The 19219-nt window shown below is 41.6% G+C and overlaps 1 protein-coding gene across 1 annotated transcript in view; it reads right to left on the bottom strand.

Moving 5' to 3' along the window:
- Nucleotides 1–19219, bottom strand: part of FLT3 (fms related receptor tyrosine kinase 3) — a gene marked incomplete at its 3' end in the record, with an annotated part of 92529 nt that overhangs the window by 15053 nt on the left and 58257 nt on the right. Inside the window, exons 10-19 of the mRNA XM_084235957.1 lie at nucleotides 12395–12498; nucleotides 11593–11701; nucleotides 11155–11333; nucleotides 10276–10382; nucleotides 10059–10191; nucleotides 9865–9969; nucleotides 6103–6213; nucleotides 4621–4774; nucleotides 2423–2505; nucleotides 1107–1231 (exon numbers count right to left, since the gene is read on the bottom strand). Coding sequence (XP_084092083.1) covers nucleotides 1107–1231; nucleotides 2423–2505; nucleotides 4621–4774; nucleotides 6103–6213; nucleotides 9865–9969; nucleotides 10059–10191; nucleotides 10276–10382; nucleotides 11155–11333; nucleotides 11593–11701; nucleotides 12395–12498 — 1210 coding nt within the window. The remainder of the gene's footprint in view (nucleotides 1–1106; nucleotides 1232–2422; nucleotides 2506–4620; nucleotides 4775–6102; nucleotides 6214–9864; nucleotides 9970–10058; nucleotides 10192–10275; nucleotides 10383–11154; nucleotides 11334–11592; nucleotides 11702–12394; nucleotides 12499–19219) is intronic.

The following is a 19219-nucleotide window of genomic DNA, read 5'->3' as shown; positions in this document are numbered from 1 at the left end:
AATTGGGATTATATTAAACATGCAGATTGATTTGGAGAGAATTGAATTTTTTTAAAAAAGCATGGCATTTCTCCCATAGAATACAGTAGCATTTGTTTATTCAGATCTTCCTTTTTGCCTTCTAATGAAGTTTCACAGGTTTTGTCATACAGATCTTATATGTCTCTTGTTATGTTTAGCTCAAGATGTTTCATAGGCTTGATTACTTACTATGAATAGAATTTTCATTCCTCAAAACTATTGATTTATTTCATATTACTCTTTTTTTTTAAAAATTAGATATAACATAATAGAGTCTGTATTTTTTAAAAAGCAAAAAGTTTCCCCAAATTCAGGGAGAAAAGGGGGAGAGGAGATAGGGAGGAGTGTGGAGCAGAGAGGGAGAAAGAGAATAGGAGACTCAAAGGAAAAAGGGGGTGGTGAAGTTTGGGAAATAAAGAGAAGGTAATGGAAGGTAAGAAAGTAAGGAGGCAAAGTAGCCAGAGGAAAGACTTCATTCTACTTAACATTGTGAGAACTTTGAAAGGTCAGAGAACAGTGGGGCTGAAAGGCAATTATAGAAGAACATAAAGTTGTGGTAAAGACTATGGCTTGTCCATGACCTTGGCATCCCAGCCTAACGAAACTGGGACTCACGGAGAGGAGCTAGGTCTACAGGACTACTGCTAGTCCATAGCAAGGCAGTGACCAGACAGAGGTGTCCAGAGTAACTGGCATGGCAAGCAGAACATGCTGGATTTTAGCCTCCACATCCCCCCTGGATTCATGCCCACGTGCAGGGCACATCTTGAACAACTCGAACTAACTGCCCAAGGAAGAACCAACACCTCATTTTCAAGAGAGATCCCTGAAGACTTCTTATCTGAAAGCTTCAGGGGAGTTTGGACAACTTGGGAGGGCTATGTTAACCTTGGGATGGGACCTGTACTACAATGAACCCAGAGGAGGTAAAATTCTAGGTGATGCCAACAGTGAAAGAGGGAGGTCGGGAGAGATTTTAAGTGATACAAGTTAAACAATAAGGAAAAAACCAATAAACACACCCGTTTTTCAAAATTATCTGTTAAAAAAATCTTTTGTTAGTATATTCTTTAAAAGGAGCTTACCGATTTAAACTCCAGGAATTCCATTCCTTTGGCAACTTGATATGCAAAACAAAGAAGATCTTCAAATGTAAGCACATTCAAGTCCTCTTCTTCCAACCTTTTTTGGTTTTCATATTCAATTTCATCTATAAGATAGAACTGGTCCTTATTTTTGCCAAAACCCTGAGAAGTTGCCTTATTAAATATCTATGAGCATGTTATGCATTAGGTGATACTAAAATGTACACATGAAGCTACCACACCATTTCCCTGGTAGCACTCCAGCTAACCTATTTATTTATACTGAGAACCATGCAGCCTATGAAGAGTCACCTAAAGAGTCTTTCTGCCGAAAAAGATAAACTCATGCCATTTGCAGCAACATGGATGGAGCTGGAAAGGATCATGCTCAGTGAAATAAGCCAGAAAAAAGAGAAAAATACCAATGGGCTCACTTATAGCAAGACTTTAGAAAACCCAAATAAGGGATCAGGAAAAAGACTAATTATGATAAAGTAAAAATCAAAATCAATAGGCAACTATAAACCAGAGACACTCTACAGGGGGGTAGAAGGGAGTAGGATCAAAACAAGGGTGGTGGGATTTGTATGGGGACTATAACCAAGATGAAAATGCATACATAGTACAAAAATGAAAAATGATGTAAAAAATATATTTAAAAATTTTAAAAATATATTAAAAAAAGAGTCTTTCTGGTCAGAGGAATAAAGTCTCCGCTGCTGCAGTGACACAGACTTCCTGATTAGGAAGGAGTTTTAGGGGCTCTTTTGTACTAGGCAGTTTGTCACATCATGAAAAGAGTGACCACTAATCAACTACATTTTATGAACTGTATTGTGCACATAATGCTTTTCCATTTAAGCCTCCTAATAGTTCTATGAAGAAACTATTATTAGACCCATATTACAAATGAGAAAATTGTAATTCAGATGGTTTAAAAACTTGTCTAAAGTCGTCCAGCCAAAAACTGAAGGAACCAGAGGTTTATCCAGTTTTTGTCTAACTCCTGAGCTCACCATATTTTCCATTTATCAAGTAATAGGATGGCTCTAATTAATTTCTTACATTACAAAAAATAACCTGATCAAGTAAAATAGTCCTCAATATTTATTAGCTGAACACCGACATGAAATTTTTAACATGTAGACTGTTGGCTTTTAACTACTCTTCAAACAAATAGGTATTAATAAAGCTCATGAATGACATTAACAAAGAAAAACATGCTTTTGCATTTATTCACTTTTTAAAAATAGCTAACACAAAACTCTTGTAACCATTTCCATTTTAAAATGCTACTAATTACAACCAAATATTACCTTCAGATTGAAATGAATTCCCATTGAACCCTGAGATATGATCCGAGTCTTGGTGTATTTGAACTTCTCTTGAACCAGGCATACTATTAAAAAAAATTCATTATTTATGTTCTTCTTCTGAGTATACATTTCATTCAAAAATAAATAAAATTCCTCAATTATAAATGGGCTTTTAATTAAAAGCACAGCATCATCTTGTCCACCTTTTGTGGACATCAAAAATATCTGTGCAGGACCTCCCCTGGTGGCGCAGCGGTTTATCGCTGGGCTGTGAGGCTACCCGCAGCCTCTGCAGCACCGGTTCGATCCCCGGCCACCGGTGAGGGTCCCACATGGCATGCAGACCTCTCCTGTTGCGCTCTCTGCTCCCCTCAGCAGTGTATTTCATCATTCTGTCTGTTCTGTTCCCTGCTTGGCTGTGGTGAATTCTTTCACCCTCCCGCGCTTCTGACTGTACCCAGTGCTTGTATAAATAAATAAATAAATCTGAAAAAGAAAATTAAAAAAAAAATCTGTGCAATTGAGTTTCTCAGTCTAACTAGTGTAGAGTGATCCTTGTTATCTGTTCGGTTGGAGTTTGACAGCTCAAAGGGCGTCACTCCCTCCCTACTATAACTCTAGGAGCTGGATGTTAATATATTTTATAAAAAAAAATATGATTTGCTGAAGTCACGAAGCTATAAAGCACAACTATGAACTTACACCTCATTCTTCTGTTTCTAAACTCAGCCTCCTTACAACATTTCATGTAATATTAATCTTCCATAGAGACCTAAAAGTATTTTATCATTGGTCCTTTTCTCAAGTTGGCCTTTGTAAAGCTCATTTCCTTTTCCTGTGAAATTAACAAATGGTAAGAGTGAAAATATCTTATACAGTATACTGGATATACAAGCAAAGTCTTCTTCACTGAGGAATTTTGTATGCATTATCTATAGATAATGATTCCATTTATTTCATCATACAAGTTTACTCAAATTTGCAATGTCCATGTCTTTGAAAAACGGCTTAATGTTTTCAGACCACAAATATTCTAAAAGTTATTGCTTCAGTGTATTTATCACCCAAGTGACTGCAATGAGTCAAAGGTCTAAATTAACCAAAGCTACTTATTACCAGCCATGGAGAGTTGGACACACACATCTGACTCATTGGGAGGGACTCACTGGTCTGGAATATGAGCTGCATTATTGAATCTTCTTGGTTTTAAATGTGAACGGAGAAATGGTTGAAAAAGGAAGGACTGGTGTGATTCGTGTGATCAGTTAAAGACAATGGCACAGAGTCATGCATGGGGGTGTCTGCTGGGATATTACAGCTTTAAGATGTTGGCCTCTGTCTTAGACTTACAAGGCCAAAGGTCTGACTGAAACTTACTTGAAAACACAACTGGAATCTCAAACACCCTCCAAAAGTCCCTTGGTAAAGATAAAAGTCTGACAAATCTGTCTGTCAGAATAAGAAGGAGCTTTCACATATTCAGGGAAATAGGAATGCACTATGGATTCAGGAATCTTTCTGTCCTTGATAGAATGCCTGTGCATCCATTCAGAGAAAGGTCTCAGAGTTAGGATGTTCAAGTAATTAGCATGAGATTTCCAAGAATGAGGAAGAGCACCCCACCAGACTTCTGCAGTCCCCATTTATGCATGCTAGAACAAGAAATCTCATCAACACTGAGAATCATTCAGGATCCCTATGGATGACAGAACATATAACACCAGCCACAGACAAATATTACCACCACTTTATTTTGTCCACATCACATTATGTCAAGCAATCCATTCCAATTTTTTTAAAAATCCAATTTTATATACAAATTTAGAACTCCTTTGTGCAAGGACCTGAGTCAAGTGGAAGAAGTATTTATTCTTTTCTACCAATATCTATGTATTAACCAAAGGCTGGGAGATTGAATAATGCAGCTTTTCCAAAACTAAATATATGTCTAGGGTGTGATTGGGGCACAGGTAGACAGAGATTGGCTCAGCTACAGTGCCTATACTGCAGGAAAAAGAAGTCTCATTATTTTAAGCCAACAGGGACATTACAGCAAAGATAAGTGATCTTTCTATGTAGAACCCACAGACCATACAAGCCTGACCTATTGCCTTTAGAAATGGCCAGTGGGGGCTGTTCAACCACCATACTTTGTATTCTGTAATGTAGAACGGTGAAACCTTGATTTAGGCTCTTACCTGGAATTTGGATGTGATTGGAAAGTCGGGTAAAAACTGAAATTGTGTTCCTTGAAAATCTCTGTCCATGTCCTGTGAAATTTTTCTCTTTTACTTCTTAGATAGTTGAGAAGATCACCATAGCAACAATATTCAAAAATCAAGTAAACTGGTCCTGAAAGAGTGACAGTTTTAATTGTAGATGTACAAACGCCAAATAGCCTTTCAGATGTCTGTGTAGCAGACAATACCCTCTAGGAGTGCTCAAGTCTCTCCTGACTTTGGGAGAGTAGCTCTTCTTCTGGGCCTAGTGTCTTAAGCTTTAAATTCAGTTTCTCCTTTTTTTGCTCCAGTTCCTTTGGAAAGCAGCATCTTCTAACCTTCCCCTTTGACTCTTGTTGTACATGTGTCCTCACCAATGACTAGTGGCCACCTGGGTTCTCCAGTTTGCAGCTGGAAATAATATGCCAGTTGCTTTGTAAGCACTTGGTAAATACATGCTGATGTTTGCCTAACAAGGGAGACGATAAGCCCTCTTCCCTCGTAGGCCCATTTTCTCTCTCTTTTTTTCAGTCCCTTCCCAAAACTGTCTCAGAAAGACCCTTGGGCACAACATTTGAGAATTTTGAGGCAGAGTTAAGAGAACTGGAGTTCATGCTCCATTGAACTCTGGGAAAATGAAGTTTCAAATTCCGCCTTGGCTGCACCTTCTAGAAGCAGCCCAGTCAGGGCAGTCACAAGCATTCTCACAGGCATTCTCACCTCTGCAATATCTGAGTAGTTAGAGTAGATACCATAACACGAACTTATAGCATTGTTATTCTTTTTAAGTGGGCTAGAATTATGTGGCATATCCTACCAAAGAGAGCCATTCTACACTGATCCATCTGATTATAGAATGCTCAATACTAATTCCATTTGGGTTTAAGGGACCATCCTGTGACTAAGAAGTGAGGGAAAATATGAGAACAAATGTCCACCTTTCTCTCTTCTGGATAATTTTTTTTTAAATTTATTAATGTGACATTGGTTTACAACACTGTATAAATTTTTAGAACACAGCTTCATTGGGCCTCCCTGGTGGCGCACGGGGTTAAGACGCAACCTATGAAGCTATCCGTAGCCACTGAAGCACAAATTCGATCCCCGGCCAGGTTGGTGACCCACATGGCACAGCAGAACTCTCCTGCCTTGCCTGCTGCTCCCCTGAGCAGTGTATTTCATCAGTCTGCCTGTTCTGTTCCCCACTCTGTCTCTGGTGAATCCTCTCACCCCTCACACCTCTGGCCTGTACCCCAGTTCTTGTATAAATAAAAAAATAAAAAATCTTAAAAAAAAAAAGAAAAGAACACAGCTTCACACCTCTACAAAATATATGTTACCATACCTCACCTACCACCAAAGGTCTAGTTACCATCCACCATCATCCAATCAACTCCCTCTACTTATTCCTCCCATCTCTAAAATATTATAAATTTGGTGTCATCAGTGAGAATTAGTTACCTGACAGTGTGCACGCCCCCAGCAGGTTCACAATGTTCTCGTGGTTTCCTAGGTGAGTCATCATTTTGAGTTCGGACATGAGAGCCTCTCTTTCAGAACTATCTGCTTTTTCTGTCAGTGGAACAACATAAAACATACACAATTAAAGTAAAATATGAAGTTCTGGCTATTTAAAAAGTTAAAATTTTCCTTAGTTCAAGATTATTTGCATAAAAATAATACATGGATTTTGAATAACAACATCTTGTATGTTGAGACAGTTTCAAAGATTGTAGTATAAAAGTCGAATCTGATAATGTGCCATTTTATTGGATGCTTCTCTTCCTACCAAAATGAAAGTATTTATAGTTGACCCTCAAAAAAATGAAATAAACTAAACAAGATAAAAATATTATCGTAATAAAAGTTATTAATAATGCTAAAGGGAGAAACACACAGTATTTGTTTTGACTTGTGGACCTGTTGAAGTCATAAATAGACAAGATGGGCTGTCAGGAAGGGTGGTTTACTCCAGCCTGTAGTTCTCAGGTGTACAGCCTTAAATTTGTCAGTGGGTCCAATAATGAGGAGGTCAAAGAGGACCAATTCCCACTAACCAACTTCTCAAGAGATTCTGACAATGAGAAATATATCTGCTGAGAAGGTTAATATGTACCCAAGGATCAAAGTATACTCTCCTTGGAGGTAAGTATAGCTAGCTTGGCAACTTGTACTCATAGTCCTGCTTAGAAGCATGGCATTTGGACAGTCACTCATGAACTCAAAGATCTCCTGTCATTGAGACTGATGTGCCAGTTGGAGTCCTGGAAGCCAAGGGCAGGGTCCTTGTACTGCCTTCCCCAGGCTCCAGGCATCTACTCCTCTGTTACACGTTCTTTCTTACAGATATAGTAACCTTTCTTTATATTCAATGAAGATTTGATTAGCTATTTCTAGGTCTTATTGTCTCCTAGTCTTGATGGGAGCTTCTCCAGAGCATTGATGCTATCTATTTTGACTTGAGTGAGCTCTCGGGGGAATCCTTACTTCCAACATCGTGGCTTTGGAGTGAAATTGTTGACTATGAGTACTATGACCCTTGGGACCTCATGTCTTCTTGCTGTTTTATGCTTTCAATGGTCCATGTCTTGTTCCTCATGAAAAATAATGTATTTTATGGTGTGTTAACTTTTTCCAAGATACTTCCATCTACCATTACCTTACTTTCATTCATTTATTCATCAAACAAGTATTTGTTGAGTGTCTATTGTAAATGAGGCCATTTGCCAAGCATTGGGATGATATAATAGACAAAACACAACCCTCTCTTTCTGAAGTTTACATATAGTCTCCTGAAAAGGGAGACTAGAAAATAAACAATTGCACTATAGAATGATAAATGCAATGTGGCTAATGAATGCAGGAGTGCTCTGGACTGGCTGGAAACCCCATCAAATGTGTATCTTGTGACCTGAAAAAAATAGAAGTTAATCAAGTGAATTCACACTGAACAATGAATAAAGATAACGAATGGACAAGGACAAAGAAAAGAAAGATAAAAAAAGAAGAGAGCATAGCAAAACAGATAAAGATCACTTCCCTTGTGAGGCTTACAGACTAAAGTGACAGATAAGGTATTAATTGAATAATGAAACAAATATGTAATTACAAATTATGTAAATTCTATGAGAAAAAGATCCAACAGATAGCATACAGCAGGGAACTTGACCTCATCTGTGGTGTGAAAAACTTTCTGAGGAAGTGATATTTAAGAAGAGCTCTGAAAGAGGAGTGGGAGATAAAGTGTGTGAAATGGGAAGGGTAAGAAGAAGGTTTAGCCTGTTCGCAAAGACCCTGAAAGGGAGGGACCATAATGCCCCAGAGGAACCGAAAGAAGGCCGGGGTGCTGTCATGTGAGTTGGAGAGGTGAACCTCAGTCAGATCCTACAGGGCTGTGTAGACTATTTCAAGAGTAGTTGAAAGCAAATGTAAATGTTAAATAAGAAAATGATATGATCTGCTCTACATTCAGAGCCATCACTCAGGCTTCAGTACAGAATATCTGAAAGATGGTAAGAGCACGTATAAGGGACCTGCTAGGAAGGCCATTCAGAAGCGAGAGACTCGGACTCAGAGAGCATTAATAGAGTTGAGAGAAGAAAGAATGAACTCAAGAGACATTAAGCAGGAAAACTTTTTTTTTAAGATTATTTATACAAGAACTGGGCTACAGGTCAGAGGCGTGTGAGGGTGAGAGAATTCACCAGAGACAGAGCGGGGAGCAGAACAGGCAGGCGAACTGAAGACACTGCTGAGAGGGGCAGCGGGCGAGGCAGGAGAGGTTTGCCATGCCATGTGGGTTTCTCCCTGGCCGGCTGGGAATCAAACCCGCGCTGCAGAGGCTGCGGACAGCTTCACAACGCGGCGCTCAACCTGTTGCACCACCAGGGAGGCCCAAGCAGGAAACCCTTTAGAATTAGCTTATGGCCCCAAGGTGACAGAATTATGTAAATGATGGAAAATAATCAGTCATTTATAAATAATTTTTAAAAATAGCTCTGGGGGCCTCCCCAGTAGTGCAGAGGGTTGAGCACAGCACTGTGAAGCTGTCCGCAGCCTCTGCAGCACAGGTTCAAGTCCCGGCCGGCCAGGGAGCTACCCACATGGCATGGCAGACCCTTCCTGTCTCTCCCGCTGCTCCCCCTCAGCAGTGTGTTTCGGTCCTTCTGCCTGTTCTGCTCCCTGCTCATCTCTGGTGAATTCTCTCACCCTCCCACACCTCTGGCCTGTATCCCAGTGCTTGTATAAATAAATAAAATCTTAAAAAAAAAGAAAACACCCAGTTCTGGAGTGTTAGGATGGGGATGGTTCTTCCTGGATTCCTGGTTTGCCTGACTATGTGGAATGTGAGAGTCACTGGTACTCCTTCCTAATCAATCACTGAGAGAACAGGTGTGGATGGAGGAGGAGCTAAAAGAGTTCATTTAGAATAAGCTGAACTAAAGGGACTTTTATGACCTCTGAGCATCAGAAGTTTCATATGAACCTGAAGCTAAGAGGGAGATGCAATTACGATAACCAAGGTGTGGCTGAGATGGTCAGCCATGAGCACGAGAAATGAAAATGGGAGGAGACCATGGCTAGAAGATCATGAATCAGCTTTGAAGCAGTCGGAGAGGTAGGGGGAAACCCAGAATAGGGTGATACGGAAACCAAAGGAGAAAAGTGCTTAAAGATACAGAGACTAGTCAACTGAATCAGTTTGCCCTGAACAATCAAATAACGTGAGGACTGAAAAACACCCTCTTATATTACATTGTTGAAGGTTACTGATTACCTTAACAAAAGCCACCTGGGGGTGCTCTTGCTAAGTGAATGAAGATGCTGAGTGGGGACGGAGGTGGGGTAATCGATGCCAGAAGGGAGTGGATAGAGCAATAAGTGGGAAGTGAGAACACAGAGGACTCCAACTTGCCTTTCTACCCAGAGCCTATGTCAAAATGTAAGAAACAACATCTGCCCACAGCAACAGTATCCCCCAAATATTGAAGCTGAAAAAGAACCAAAGAGAGAAGAGGAAGAGGTGGGGTTTTATATTCATGATTTCTATTTTCTTTTCATAACTCAGTTGATACTAACTCTAATTCACTCTCTTTTTAGCCTTGGAGCAAGGCAAGCAGTCACCATAAAAAATGATTTAAAAATATAAGACGAGAAGAGAGGCAGGAGACTGTGCCCCCCATCTTGGGGCATTTTTGTGAATATCACTCTGCTTGACAGTACCTTTCAACATTTTGACTGCAACTTGGATCGAGACTCCTGTTTTACTAATTCCATAAGCCGTTGCATTCATCACCTTTCCAAAAGCACCGGATCCCAGCACCTTCCCTGCAAAATAAAGAAGCAGCCAGTGCATGCCATAGATTTTCCAACAGACAGGAAATGCTCCAGCAGCATTGGGAACATTCGATTCTTACCAAATTCTAAATTTTCTCTTGGAAACTCCCATTTGAGATCATATTCATATTCTCTGAAATCAATGTAGAAGTACTCATTGTCCAAAGAACCAGTCACCTGGACCATTTGCAGCTGGCTTTCATACCTAAATTGCTTCAGAGATAAAATAATGAGTCCATTAGCAATGGGCAGTTCTGCAGAAAGGGAACAATGCTGGGTTTTTACCTTTTCTTTTACCTTTTTGTACTTGTGACAAAGTAGCATGGTTAAAACGGCAATGAAGGGAAGACAAAGCCCAATTGTTGCGTAGAATGAAATATTGTCGTGGATGAAAGGAAAGGGGCCTGTAACAAAAGAGTGTCACTAAGCAATGAGTTAGAATTCCTGGTTGATATTATAATAAATGCTTGTTATTATCTCACGTTCTTTTGGAGTAACTATGATTTGCAGTCTACAAATACTGCCCTCCCTACAGAAAATCAGGCAATAGTCATCGAAACATCACTTCCGATGCAGAAAATTTGAAATGATTCTGAAACCATTTTTAAAAAATCATTACTAGGGCTATAAAAAATCACATCTATTTAAACCACAAAATGTTCAAGTGAGGTGAAAGAAGAAGTTTGTGTTCCCATTATGAAAATAGCGTTTCAATGCGGAAAGTTGTTTTGGCAATGCTAGGGATTCTAAACAATCGTGTAGCTGGCCAAGGTTCAGAATTGTTTAATGTAGGAGAGCTCTAGAAAACAAATGAAAAATACAAGACAGCAGGCTAAAGGTATATGAGGAAATTAACCAAAAGGGAAAGTGGTAGAGGCTCCACATTCTTAAATCTGTTTGCCTGGAGTTGCATCCTTCAGCCGATTTTCATTACACTGGAGCTCATAGTTCTATATGTTGCTCCAACTCATGTGTCACAGAATGTGAGCAGAAGTCCCTGAACTACAAAGCAGTGGAAGTTCAGTGGGGATTCTTGCCTGAGTCAGAAAGCCTTCTTGTCTTATACACTAAATGTATGCCCTCTTGTAAAATCCCCCAAATAAAAGCAATGAGAAGGACTAACTTCTAGTGGGGAATTCCTGAAGGTGGCATATCACAATAACAACTGTTGTGTACCTGGTGAGTTTAAAAGGATCGTTTTACAAGATGTGCCGAGGGAATTGTATGCACAGCACTTTACCAGGAACCCTTTCACAGCCTCGCTCATATTCAGGGTGCTGCTGGAAATCCACTGTCCAAATACTTTCTTGTTTGCCTTTTTATTCCAAATGCCTTCTGTGATCTCCTCTGTGCAACTGAAAAGAAATGGCAGACAGAGAAGCTGTATAGGTGGGACTGTCATTAATTGGGAAGCCAGGGTTTCTCTACTCAGTTCTAAGACAGTCATTCATTACAGGCTATCAGAAATAATCTACAATCATTCAGAGCATTGACTGACTCAGAAAATAAGCATTTAAACTGTCTTCAACAGTCTTCATGAGAATTGCTAAGTCATAGAGAGGGAAGTGCGGGGTTATGTTCTTCCCATACAAGAAACACCAATGTCCTTATTACTTGGGAGACTTGTCTGAGCACTTCTTCCAGGTCCAAGATGGCAATGGGTAGCCATCAGAAGAGCAAGATGCCTGACTTGCTGATGCCTCAGCTAGCACTTGAGGTTTCCCTGTAGAGAATAACAGTAGAAAAAACTCATGTGAGATGGTACTTTCCAGAAATCGTTTCAAAGTTGGCTTCATAGGCTGTTCGTTTATTGCTAGCAGTTTTGCTTCTGGGAGGGCATATCATGCAAGATAACTCAAGATCTCTGTTTATTCCCTTTTTTCCCCTCTCATCATGTAATCTATCTAGGCTACCCTACCACCACTCTGGGGAACACCATTTTTCCACTGCTAAGATCCTCCAGGAGGGAGCTGACTTGACACCTTAAAATGACTTTTCATTTCAAGAGAAGTACCTGCAAAAAGTCCAATAAATTGTACTCTCAAATTTTTATAGCACAAAGAAACAAAAATTCAGACAAATAAATGGCAGGTAATATGACTTTTGACCTCCCTTTAATATAATCTTTCAAAGTACTAAAGTCAAAAAAGTTCCCACACTGAAGCACATCCAGAGAGGACGTGCAGTAAGTCTCTTTACTTTAAAGGATGAACACAAAAATAGATACTGATATCTACAACTACAACTATCTATACAAAGACAGTAGATATGAAAGTAAAATTTTAATATATTACAGCATATAAAAACAGCTTTGTGATATTCCTTCTAAGCCATTATTTAGCTCTTTATGGTTATAGTTAATAAATAATTAAGGAGTTATCACTTGAAAATCAAATTTCTTGACAATTTAACTTACTTCTTATATTCAAAGTGAACATTTTTGTGAACTGGGCGTCATCATTTTCTGCATGGAATATATATTCTCCTGGCTGGTGTTTATGGTTGCAAAATTTAGATATGCTGTTTGAAAAAGAATGAAAGACAGACTTAGAGAGATTATCCAGGAGATGCTGACATGAGTGACGGTGTACAGGGGAAAAGCATCCTTTAGACACTCACTCACTAAAGTTCAGTGGGCAAGGAGTTATGCTAGACCCTTGCTATTTAAAGTATGGTCAAAAGATAGGAGGCATCAGCACTGTTTCATCTGGGAGTTTGTTAGAAATACAAAACCTCAGGCCCTACCCTAAAGTTACTGACTCAGAACCTGCATTTTCAGATGATCTCTGTGTGATTCACAAACATACTGAAGATTGAGAAGCGCTGATCTAGACTGGGGTTCCTCAGAGAGACAAAAAGTTTCCTCTACCTATTGTATAATTTCTGAACTAACCCGACTTCCCAAAAAAATGGAAGAACCTATGTAGTGGAAGAATCTATAACTCCCCTGCTTCCTGAAAGGATGGCTCTCTGACCTTGGTCCTAGGAAGGACCTATGGCCAACATTTGACGTTCATAGTAATTAACAATGGTAAGGACCCAATTCACTGAGTTTATACAGAAATCTTTTGTGTAGTCTCAGCAGATTTTAGCATGTACTTGAGTGCTCAGCAACTACTCAGTACATTTTGACACAGATGACTTGATATTTATCCACCATGTGACCAGGTATATGGGATGATGGATAGCATAATGGGATGTTAACTAGTGCAGGAGAGGCAGAGGAGCAAGGAGCTGCTGAATGTCTTCATGTGTTGAAAAAATTTTCCCTTAAGGCAGAAGAAGAAGATCTAAGGTTTGTTGGAGATATTTAATAAGGTCACCTCTATGTAACCTACTTAAAGTAAAAAAGAAAAAGAAAAAAAAACAACTCCATACAGGCATAGCACAAATATAAACAAGAAGACCAGGGGTAGATGCCAGCCTTAAGCTAGAAACTACGCAGGAGGAAAAGATATCATAATCCCAAAGATACTATAATTCATCTCCATGGACAAAACCTACATAGTAGAATAGATACAGCAATAAACTAAAGGCCAATACAGATCAGAGAAGGCAGAGGCCAAGATAGAAGACAAAAGTTGTAGGAGTTACATAGAAGTAGGATTTGCACTGAATCTTGGTGGATGAGTTGATTTTAAGGAGAGGGCAAAAGAAAAGCCATTCAAGGAGGGGGGCCACAGCAGGACTTAAGATATGAGACAGGAATTAAAAGAACACAACAGTGTAATAGGGAGGTCTCTTGGCTGGAGCAGAGGCACAGAGGGAGTGTAGTAAAAGAGGGCTAGCAAGTAGGGTGGGACCTTGAAAGGCAAGCCTAATTATTAATATTTAGGCCTGATGGAGAAGTCAGCAAGACGCTGGGGATTCTGTACAAGATATAAATGCCATGAATTTTCATTTTGTATTTTTGTTTAAACTGACGGACGGAAGTTGGAAGAGTTTATTAGTGGGAAGCCTGGAGGCAGCAGTGTGTTAGTCCCAGGATTCATTCATTCATTCATACTATTGAAAGGGGTAGATCCTATTTGGGAAGAATCAGGGATACAACAGTGAGTTAGAAAAATAAGGTTTCGGGCCTCCCCAGTGGCGCAGCGGTTGAGTGCTGGGTTGCGAAGCTGCCCGCAGCCTCTGTAGCGCCGGTTCGATCCCCGGCCACTGGGCGAGGGTCCCACATGGCACGCAGACCTCTCCTGCCACGCCCACTGCTCCCCTCAGCACTGTATTTCGTTAGTCTGCCTGTTCTGTTTCCTGCTCTGGCTCTGGTGAATTCTCTCACCCTCCCGTGCTTCTGACTGTACCCAGTGCTTGTATAAATAAATAAATAAATAAACAAACAAATAAATAAATCTTAAAAAAAAAAGATAAAAAGATAAAAAAAGAAAAATAAGGTTTCTGTTCTTACAGAAGTTGCAGTTTGGTGATGAGGGCAGCTAAATAAATAAGCAGTTAGGGTATAATGTGGGAAGTCCTATGAAAGGAGAAGTAAAAGTTTAGATTTGAGAATTCAGAGCATGAGAGGTTGGGCCATGTAAAGCAGGGACAGCGGGAAAGCTCAGGAAAGAGCAAACCCAGAAGGCAGCAGAAAAAAACAACTAATAGGTGTCGGACTGGTTACAGAAGAAGGAGACTAGAAGCCACTTTGATTCCTAAGATTTAAATCACAGCCAGCAAACGGTAGAGCAGCTTCGGAGAGCATATTTATCTGACATCAATGTTCTGAGTCTGTGATTGTGTGTGGGTATGAGAGAACCTATCGAAAGTTTCATATAGTTAAAAGCCGAGCATTTAACAAGGTTTTGTTTGTTCATTTCCCTTGTTAACGAAAAAGGTTGAAGAAGTAAAAGGGGGAATTTCTAATCCTGACCTACTTTTGGACAAGGAAACGGTTGGTGAAGTGGAAGTGATGAAAGATTGGGGGCAAGCCAAAGTAGAACCCTGGCGACAAGCAAAGACAGCTTCATGCCATATCGGACTGCAGGAAGGCAGAATTTAAATGGTCCAAGAAGACAAAGATGTGTCCTTCTCACTGCATAATAGCAAAGACCCCTGAAAAGGAAGAAGAGAGAAGATTTAAAAAAGAAGCCAGTGTGGGGCCTCCCCGGTGGCGCAGCGGTTGAGCGCTGGGTTGCCAAGCTGCCCGCAGCCTCTGCAGCACCGGTTCGATCCCCGGCTGCTCCCCGGCCACCGGAGGAGGGTCCCACGTGGCGCGCAGACCTCTCCTGCCCACTGCTGCTCCCTTCAGCAGTGTACTTCGGTCCTTCTGCCTGCTCTGCTCCCCGCTCTGGCTCTGGTGATTTCTCTCACCCTCCCGCGCTTCTGACTGTATCCAGTGCTTGTATAAATAAATAAATAAATCTAAAAACAAAAAAAGGGCAGGGGAGGAACTAACATTAAAAAAAAAAAAGAAAAAAAAGAAGCCAGTGTGGCTAGCCAAGGACCAGGCCAAAAGTACCAATCAATTTGAGAGGAAAAAGGAACTACTTTTAGGACGATTCTTTATCATGTGGACCTTAGCAAAATACTTTGTAAACTTATCCCTCTTAAGTCTTGTGCTGTTGAAATGGAGCATGCTTTGCCGTGGTATAGATGAGATAGCATCAGGAATGAATTTATTCTTCCAGGTAGAAAATTGGTCACATAGATAGCCTGAATGCAAATGTGAATATGGAGGTCCTTTCAAACAGCTCTTCCCTGTGTATGAGAGTTAACCCTAGAGGTGGCAATAACTGCACCACTAAACCTCCTCTGGGAATTCCAAGGGGACTAACCAATTAAGTGACAGAGAGATACAAAGCTTTCCCTTTCCCCTATGGTTTTTCTAAAAATGACCAGCTGGCATGAGATGGCAGATTAGGAAATCTTGAAGACATATCTGGGTGACTCAGAAGATGTATTCACATTACAGCTATGAAAAGGGTTTTCTCCTCTGCGTAACCAAAGTGCAAGGGATTTTTCTTTTCCATTTAGCACCTAGAAGAGAGGCGTTGAGAAAGGGCAGGCTCTTTCCTCTGCCTCAGGGAGTAATTTTACTATAAAGAGTGCTTTATTCAAAGAGCAAGGGAGTATCAGAACTCAGAGAATAAGAAAGCATGACTTGGGGAAAGCTGAGAGCTTCTGAAACTTGAGAGCCAAGAGTTGCCAAGACAGACGCCCTGAGCTCAGAGACCCTATCTGCTTCAGACTGCAATTTTATTTTTTTTAATTTTTATTTTTTTTAAGATTTATTTATATTTATACAAGAGCTGGGGCACAGGCCAGAGTTGTGGGAGGGTGAGAGGATTCACCAGAGACAGAGTGGGGAGCAGAACAGGCAGACTGACAAAATACACTGCTAAGGGGAGCAGTGGGCAAGACAGGAGAGGTCTGCCGTGCCATGTGAGAGTCTCCCTGGCTGGCCGGGAATCAAACCGGCGCTGAGGAGGCTGTGGACAGCTTCACAGTGCTACGCTTAGCCCGCTACGCCACTGGGAAGGTCCCAGACTGCAGTTTTAGAGAGGCTGAGGGATACAGTCAGGCTGAAGAGGATTCTGATCTGTTTGAATTTCTGCCCTGCATTTGATAAAGATAGAAGGAGGCAGGAGAGAGGAGCTGATAATCTTATATTATCCTATATAATAGGAGGTAGGAGAGAGGAGCTGATGATCTTATATTACCCTATATAATTCATTTTAATTTTATTTCAAGAGAGCCAATAAGCCTGGGGGGTTATAACCACTAAAAACTCAACTAGCCAAGCAGGCATATCTCAAAAGGATATACACTTTCATTTTAAAGTACAAAAGATCAAGCTTGTATTTTTGTTTTCTTATACACTGAGGTTGTAAAACTCACACTTTTCAAGTTAACTGGTAATAAGGGGTAGTATAACATTATGGTTAAAAAACATTGGCTTTGAAGCCAATTGTTTTTGCAGAAATACCAACTCTGCCACTGTTTAGTGTTATAACCTTAGGCGAACACATAATCTCTATGTACCTGTGTCCTCCTCTGTAAAATGAAGGTGGTAATAGTATCCATCTGATATAGCATGGGAGGAGAAATTTTTGTCAACATTTTACTAAGACAGTTTTGTATAACATGACTATGATAATGTCTAGAATATAGTAATCACAATGTGTTATCATTACTATGAGGTTTATTGGTGAAAGGTTGATGCAGGGGCCAGGAATGAGGAAGCCCACAAAGAAAAAGACAAGATGGCCCTGACACCAGGACCACTGATACCATCAAACCGAAACTCAAGCCATAAACAGGAGAAAACACCTCGGCTCCACGAAAAACAACTTTGTTCCACCTAAACCTGTTCCCCACCCTGCCAACCCAGTTTTCCTGCCTCACCTCTCCTCACCCTATAAAAGGACATCTCCCCTCACAACGGGTGTGACTTCACCAACCACCACCTTGGGTCCGTGAAGTTCGCCCAGGGGTGCAATAAATTTTCCCCACTTTTGAGAAAACTTAGCCTGGCTCTCCTTTTCTTTACCGCGCCAAACCTTTAATCTTGGCGGCAAAACCTGGGAAGGCTGTGTCCCCTGGCGCCGGGGCCGCCTTCCTGTCCCTGGGACCTCTCCTCTCCATTGCAGACACCTCACATCCACCACCAGCCTTGATCCTTGCGGTAAGTCACTGGGCTGACTCTCCTTCCTAGGAGACCCTCACCCCTGGTTGCCCGGCTCCTCTCCTAACCCCCTATTGACTGTTCCATAAACGATGGGCCTGCATCAGTCAACCCCCATTGCACCTGGTTCTGGATCTGGGGACACCTGTCCAACTGAGGAGTAGAGACGTCCCCCTCACTTGTCTGCCCCCATTCCAAAGGCCAGGACCAGGTCGTGGGACGCTGCGATTTGGGGTCTGTGCCCCCATAGGTCAGATCAGGTCGTGGGGCACTGCGTTCCTGACTCTGTACCCCCATTAGTTGGGTAGAGGAGTCAACTTAGCCATGGGGTCTGCCAATTCCAAGCCTAGCCCGGCAATTCCACTGGGATGCCTTCTCTCAAACCTCAGTCCGCTGGGACTTAGGCCAGATATGCACCCTAAGCATCTCATCTTCTACTGCAACACTGCATGGCCTCAATACCAATTGGATAACGGCTCTCACTGGCCAGAACATGGCACTTTCGATTTCACGGTCTTTATAGACCTAAACAATTTCTGTCACAGCAATGGAAAATGGTCAGAGATCCTTATGTCCAGGCTTGCTTTCTCTTGCGCTCCCGTCCCTCCCTCCTGAAACCGGTCGTACTTTCCAAGTCTCGAGACTCCTCTCACTCTTTGCCCTTTCCGGACCCCTCTTCTGTGTTCTCTGATCCTCTAGATTTTCAGTCTTCACCTCCTTCAGCTACCCAATCCAGCTCCCCGCCCTTCCACTCCTAGCCACCACACCTGCTCTCACAATCGTCCTCTTCTCTGTCTTCTTAGGGAGGTTGTGGGGACTGGAGGAGGAGTTAGAGTACATGTTCCTTTCCCTCTGTCTGATCTCTCCCAGATTGAAAAGCGTCTCAGCTCTTTCACTAACGATCCCACTACCTACACCGAAGAATTTCGTTATCTTACCCAAGCCTATAACCTTACGTGTCATGATTTACGTGTTATCCTCTCTTTCACCCTAACCTCTAATAAAAGGGAATGTGTTTTTCGGTCTGCTCAAGACCATGAAGATCAGGTCCACTTAACTGACACAACCATGCCCCCGGCCTTGAAGCAATTCCCTGCCAGGAGCCTGGCTGGGAATACCAGACTGACACTGACATGGGTCGCCGGGACAGGGCTCGCTGAGACCGCTTCATCACCTGCCTTTTAGTCGGTCTCCAAGCAGCAGCCCATAAGGCAGTTAAATTTGACAAGCTGCGAGAGATCACCCAGTGCCCCTCAAAAATCCGGCCGCTTTCATTAGCCGCCTCACTGATGCCCTCCAGCAATACACCAGGTTAGATCCTGACTCTCCTGGAGGTGCCACAGTCCTGGCTACCCATTTCATATCTCAGTCAGCCCCTGATATCAGAGGTTAAAAAAAAAAAAGACCGAGGATGGTCCTCAGCCCCCTATCCAGGATCTGCTGAATATGGCTTTTAAAGTATTTAACAGGGCCTCCCCTGGTGGCGCAGCGGTTGAGCACTGGGCTGCGAGGCTGCCTGCAGCCTCTGCAGCACCTGTTCGTTCCCCGGCTGCTGGTGAGGACCCCACCAAAAAATAAATAAATAAATAAATAAAGTATTTAACAACCGAGAAGAACAGG

This window comes from Talpa europaea, assembly GCF_964194135.1.
Source record: "Talpa europaea genome assembly, chromosome: 6".
NCBI lineage: Eukaryota > Metazoa > Chordata > Mammalia > Eulipotyphla > Talpidae > Talpa > Talpa europaea.
The sequence above is the reverse complement of the archived record's forward strand: the minus strand, read 5'-3'. Positions and strand labels throughout refer to the sequence as shown.